General features: G+C 49.0%; 1 protein-coding gene across 1 annotated transcript; it reads right to left on the bottom strand.

The window, feature by feature from the left end:
* Positions 1–104: 104 nt before the first annotated feature.
* LOC139026670 (phosphatidylinositol 4-kinase type 2-beta-like) lies at positions 105–3,377 on the bottom strand. The gene is made up of 2 exons (XM_070441995.1): positions 2,824–3,377; positions 105–256 (listed from the first exon to the last, which is right to left on the bottom strand). Exons 1-2 carry the CDS (start codon positions 3,170–3,172, stop codon positions 204–206), a joined length of 402 nt encoding a protein of 133 aa, XP_070298096.1. The 5' UTR covers positions 3,173–3,377; the 3' UTR covers positions 105–203.
* Positions 3,378–5,057: the final 1,680 nt, after the last annotated feature.

Genomic DNA, 5,057 nt, shown 5'->3' with positions numbered 1-5,057 from the left:
ACCTTCCACCCTACCTCCTCCAACCTTCCACCCCTCCTCCTCCATACCTTCCACCCCTCCTCCCCTATACCTGTCCACCCTCCCCTACTCCCACTTTCCTCACCCCCTTTGGGAGTCTTTAACGAAGTAACTCCCGCTAAACCCTGAGAGTATTCTCTCTGGAAGACCCCCCCTCGATGGCCTGCTCCGCCCTCTGAATGATGTCACCAAAACTCTGGGTCGTCGAGGAAATGGTTAAAGTCTCCGCTCACTGTACCTGAACGGAGGTGGGGGGGGGGAGGGTTAGAGAATTTACACTTGTTTTTCTTTAAAATAGGCCATCTCATTACATTAAAACAACCACATTAGAAATGTATATTTTAACATGCCCTCTCCACGGAGATAGACAGAGAAGAGAGAGAAAGTGTAAATGTTACTGTACATTTTTTATTGTTTATTTCACTTTTGTTTATTATCTATTTCACTTGCTTTCGGTAATGTTAACATATGTTCCTATGCCCAAAAAAAGGCCCTTAAATAGCCAAGTGAAATTGAATTGACAGAAGATCCCCTACTTGTGATATGGAACGCGGCTAAAGCAGCATCTATAGCTGTGGTATCAGTTGAAAACTCTGCAGCCGTCAACACTTGTTTGCTTTGGTTGTGGTTGACTCTGGTGGAGGTGTAGGCTGCCCCCAAACACACCCTATTCCCTACACAGTACACTACTTCCATAGGGCTCTGGTCAAAATGTGTGTCCACTATGTAGGAATAGTGTCTGTTTGGGAGACAGAGGCACTGTGAGCTAGATGCAAAGTCAAGAGAAACATGGCTCCATAGAACATGAAGTTAAACACAGGCCACACACACACAGAGAGAGCCCACACACACACACACACACACACAGAGCACCCCACACACACAACACCCCACACACACACACCACACACAGAGCACCCCACACACACACACGGTCTAAGTAGATGACACTTCCTCTCCCCTCCCCATTTAGGAAAGCAAAGGAGAACAACTGATGACAATCATCAACACAGCTCCATATATCCCCATCAGACAGAGAGAGGGAAGAGAGAGATGGGGACAGCGAGAGCTGGGGGGAGACGAGGCGAGCGGGGGGGAGAGAGATGAGGGCGACTGGGGGCGGAAGAGAGATGAGGCGACGCTGGGGGAGAGAGAGAAGGCGAGCTGGGGGTGGAGAGAGAGAGAGGGCGACTGGGGCGGGAGAGAGAGGGCAGCGGGGGGGGAGAGAGAGGCGAGCTGGGGGGGGAGAGAGAGAGGGCGAGCTGGGGGGAGAGAGATAGAGAGAGCGAGCTGGGGGGAGAGAGAGAGGCGAAGCGGGGGAGAGACAGAGGGCGCAGCTGGGGGAGAGAGAGAAGGGCGACGGGGGAAGAGAGAGGCGAGCTGGGAGAGAGAGAGAGGGCGAGCTGGGGAGGGAGAGAGAGAGAGGGCGAGCGGGCGAGGGAGCAGAAAGAGGGCGAGAGGGGAGCGCGAGAAAGAGAGGCGAGCTGGGGGGGAGAGAGAGATGAGGCGAGCTGGGGGGAGAGAGACGAGAGGGCGAGCTGGGGAGAGAGAGGAGAGCGAGCTGGGGGGGAGAGAGCAGAGAGCGGCGAGCTGGGGCGGAGAGAGAAGAGGGCGAGCTTGGGGGGCGAGAGAGAGAGGCGAGCTGGCGGGGGAGGAGAGAGAGGGCGAGCTGGGGAGGGAGAGAGAGAGAGGGCGAGCTGCGGAAGGGAGGGGGAGGGAGCTGGAGGGAGGACGAGAGAGAGGGAGAGCTGGGGGATGAGAGAGAGAGAACGTGGGAGAGAGAGAGAGAGGGAAGCTGGAGAGAGAGAGAAGGGAGAGCTGTGGGGAGAGAAGAGAGAGGGAGAGCTGGGGGAGGAGAGATGAGAGAGGAGAGCTGGGGGAGAGAGAGAGAGGAGAGCCTGGGGGCGAGAGAGGAGAGAGAGCGAGAGAGCTGGAGGAGAACGAGAGGAGGAGAAGCTGGGGGATGAGAGAGAGAGAAGGGAGAGCTGGGGGAGAGAGAGAGAGAGGGAGAGCTGGGGAGAGAGAGAGAGAGAGGAAGAGCTGGGAGAGAGAAGAGGAAGCTGGGGAGAGAGAGAGAGGAGAGCTAGGGCGGAAGAGAGAAGAGAGGAGAAGCTGCGGGGAGAGAGAAGGAGAGCTGGGGGGAGAGAGAGGAGAGCTGGGGGAGAGACCCAGGACAGCAACACAAATAGACCCAACGAACATCATAAGAAAACAAAATGTGTCAAGTAATTGGAAAGAATTAAAACAAAAAAATGAGCAAACTAGAATGCTATTGCGCCCTAAACAGAGAGTACACAGTGGCAGAATACCTGACCACTGTGACTGACCCAAACTTAAGGAAAGCTCTTGACTATGTCACAGACTCAGTGAGCATAGCCTTGCACTTGAGAAAGGCTCTGTAGGCCAGACCTGATCTCAAGAGAAGACTCACTGCCCACAAAATGAGGTGGAAACTGAGCTGCACTTCCTAACCTCCTGCCCAATGTATGACCATAGAGACACATATTTCCCTCAGATCACACAAGTACAACAAATAATTCGAAAAAACAAACCCACAATTTATTCATCTCCAATATCTACTGTGTGAAATACACACAGCTATGCCATCACAGCAGCAAGATTGTGACCTGTTAGCCACAAGAAATGGGCAACCAGTGAAAAACAAACACCAAAAAATCCCCTTTGCACTTTAAAATAGTTCAAAGTACACAATAGTGAGAAAGTAACGCCATGGCTAGCAAGCTAACTAGCTACTAACATGAACGAATTATTGTATTCTCMTCCGTATCACCACCGGCTCTTTACCTGGCGAGGTAAGGTTATCCTTATCCGATGATGAACTCCGTCGGTTCCGCCTCGTCCTCTTCTGCCTCTCGCCCCGAGGTGACGACGTGCCTCCGGATAAACACGGCAACAACAGAGCCTCTTCCCCAGAACCGTCCGTCTCCAATTCGGTAAGAACACTTTCACACGAACCSGARATCCGAATCGCGACCCCCGGGTTTGCCCCAGACCCGACTGTGTYCCTATCGAACAACGTCGACAGTGGCTCCTGTGACCGAAAGTTGAGGTCCGTGGTAACAGCGTCGGCTACCGGGGCTATGTCAGCCGCCACCACCGGCTCGGTCTCGTTTGGWTCGCATTCTGACATCATTGTGGATCGCTTTATTTTTTATTTTTTCAGTTCTTACAAATGGAAAATTGTTTGGTTCAAACGCTACATATGTTCATCGCTCCATTGTTTCTGAATTATTTCTTTGACACCTGGTTGCTCGAAAGTCGCTAGTTAYTTAGCGTGAGATTATCTCACCCGTTGAAATGTCCACATCAGCCAAAGATCGCTTCCTCTTTCTACAGAGCATGCGCGTAGATATCAACGCAGTCTGACCAAATTTAAAGAGACCGTGTAGCAAATGTCGCTCTGCCTGAGCGGAGTGGAAGGGGGGAGGAAGAGAGATGAGAAGGATGTGATTGCAGCCCGTATTTTGGGGTGTTCTTATACGTGGGCATTCCTACATTTGCAGGAAACAATCTTCAGACTACTGTTGCTCCATTTTTAAGCTAGGAGGGAGACTGGGTAGACACTGCTAGCTAGTACTCTGGTACATACAGGAGGGAGGCTGAGGAGACACTGCTAGCTAGGACTCTGGTACATACAGGAGGGTAACTGGGAAAACACTAGCTAGCTAACTAGCTAGGACTCTGATACATACAGGATGGAGGCTGAGGAGACACTGCTAGCTAGCTAGGACTCTGATACATACAGGATGGAGGCTGAGGAGACACTGCTAGCTAGTACTCTGGTACATACAGGAGGGTAACTGGGAAAACACTAGCTAGCTAACTAGCTAGGACTATGGTACATACAGGATGGAGGCTGAGGAGACACTGCTAGCTAACTAGGTAGGACTCTGGTACATACAGGATGGAGGCTGAGGAGACACTGCTAGCTAGCTAGCTAGGACTCTGGTACACAGTGTACTGTGTTAATGCCGTTTATGTGAAGAACAAACACCATTGTAAATACAACCTATATTTATGTTTGTACGAGTCTGCTGTTAATATAATGCAGAGGATTTTCCCAAGGTTGCTGTTGACGCATATCCCACCGTAGTTATTTGGGTCAAATTTGTCTCCACTTTTGTGGATTGGGGTGATCAGTCCTTTGGTCCAATATTGGGGAAGCTAAGGATGGTGTTAAAGAGTTTAAATATAGCCGTAGGAATTTCTTGTGTGTATATTTTATAATTTAATTGACGATACCATCAACACCACATGCCTTTTTGGGTTGGAGGGTTTGTATTTGTCTGTAGTCCGTTCATTTTAATTAGTTAATCCAGTGGGTTCTGGTAGTCTTTTAGTAGCTGATTCTAAAATGTGTATTGATCATGTATATGTTTTGCTGTTTGTTCTTTGTTATAGAGCCAACAAAAATGTGATAAGTGGTTTATCCATACATCTCTGTTTTGGATAAGATTACGCTTTGTGTTGCTGTTTGTTATGCGTTCCAATTTCCCAGAAGTGGTTAGAATCTTTTTATTTATTTTAAATGTAACCTTTATTCAACTAGCAAGTCAGTTAATCGTATTTACAATGACGGCCTACCCTATATTCTATGGATTCTTCAATTACATTGAGCTCGTTTCTGACGTGCTGTTCCTTCTTTTTCCGTTTTGATTTTCTGTGTTTTTTAGTGATTCACCATAGTGAAGGCTCAGTTTCTGGGTCTCTGTGTTTTTGGTTGGACAGATTCTCAAAAGTTTTTTTTTTTTTTTTTTGCATTCTCATCAAACCATGTGTCATTGTTATTCATTTTGAATATGTTAGATTCTTCTCTCTCTTTCTCTCTATGTCTCTCATCTTTCTCTCTCTCTCTCTCTCTCTCTCTCTCTCTCTCTCTCTCTCTCTCTCTCTCTCTCTCTCTCTTCTCTCTCTCTCTCTCTCTCTCTCTCTCTCCCCTCCTCTCTCCCTACTCTGTCTCCTCAGATCTCCAGCTCAAAGCCCACCAGGTAGTAGATCAATCTCTCTCTTGTGGTTGT

The sequence above is a fragment of the Salvelinus sp. IW2-2015 genome, unplaced genomic scaffold, assembly GCF_002910315.2.
Source record: "Salvelinus sp. IW2-2015 unplaced genomic scaffold, ASM291031v2 Un_scaffold5449, whole genome shotgun sequence".
Classification (NCBI taxonomy): domain Eukaryota; kingdom Metazoa; phylum Chordata; class Actinopteri; order Salmoniformes; family Salmonidae; genus Salvelinus; species Salvelinus sp. IW2-2015.
This window is presented reverse-complemented; position numbering and strand designations above follow the sequence as displayed.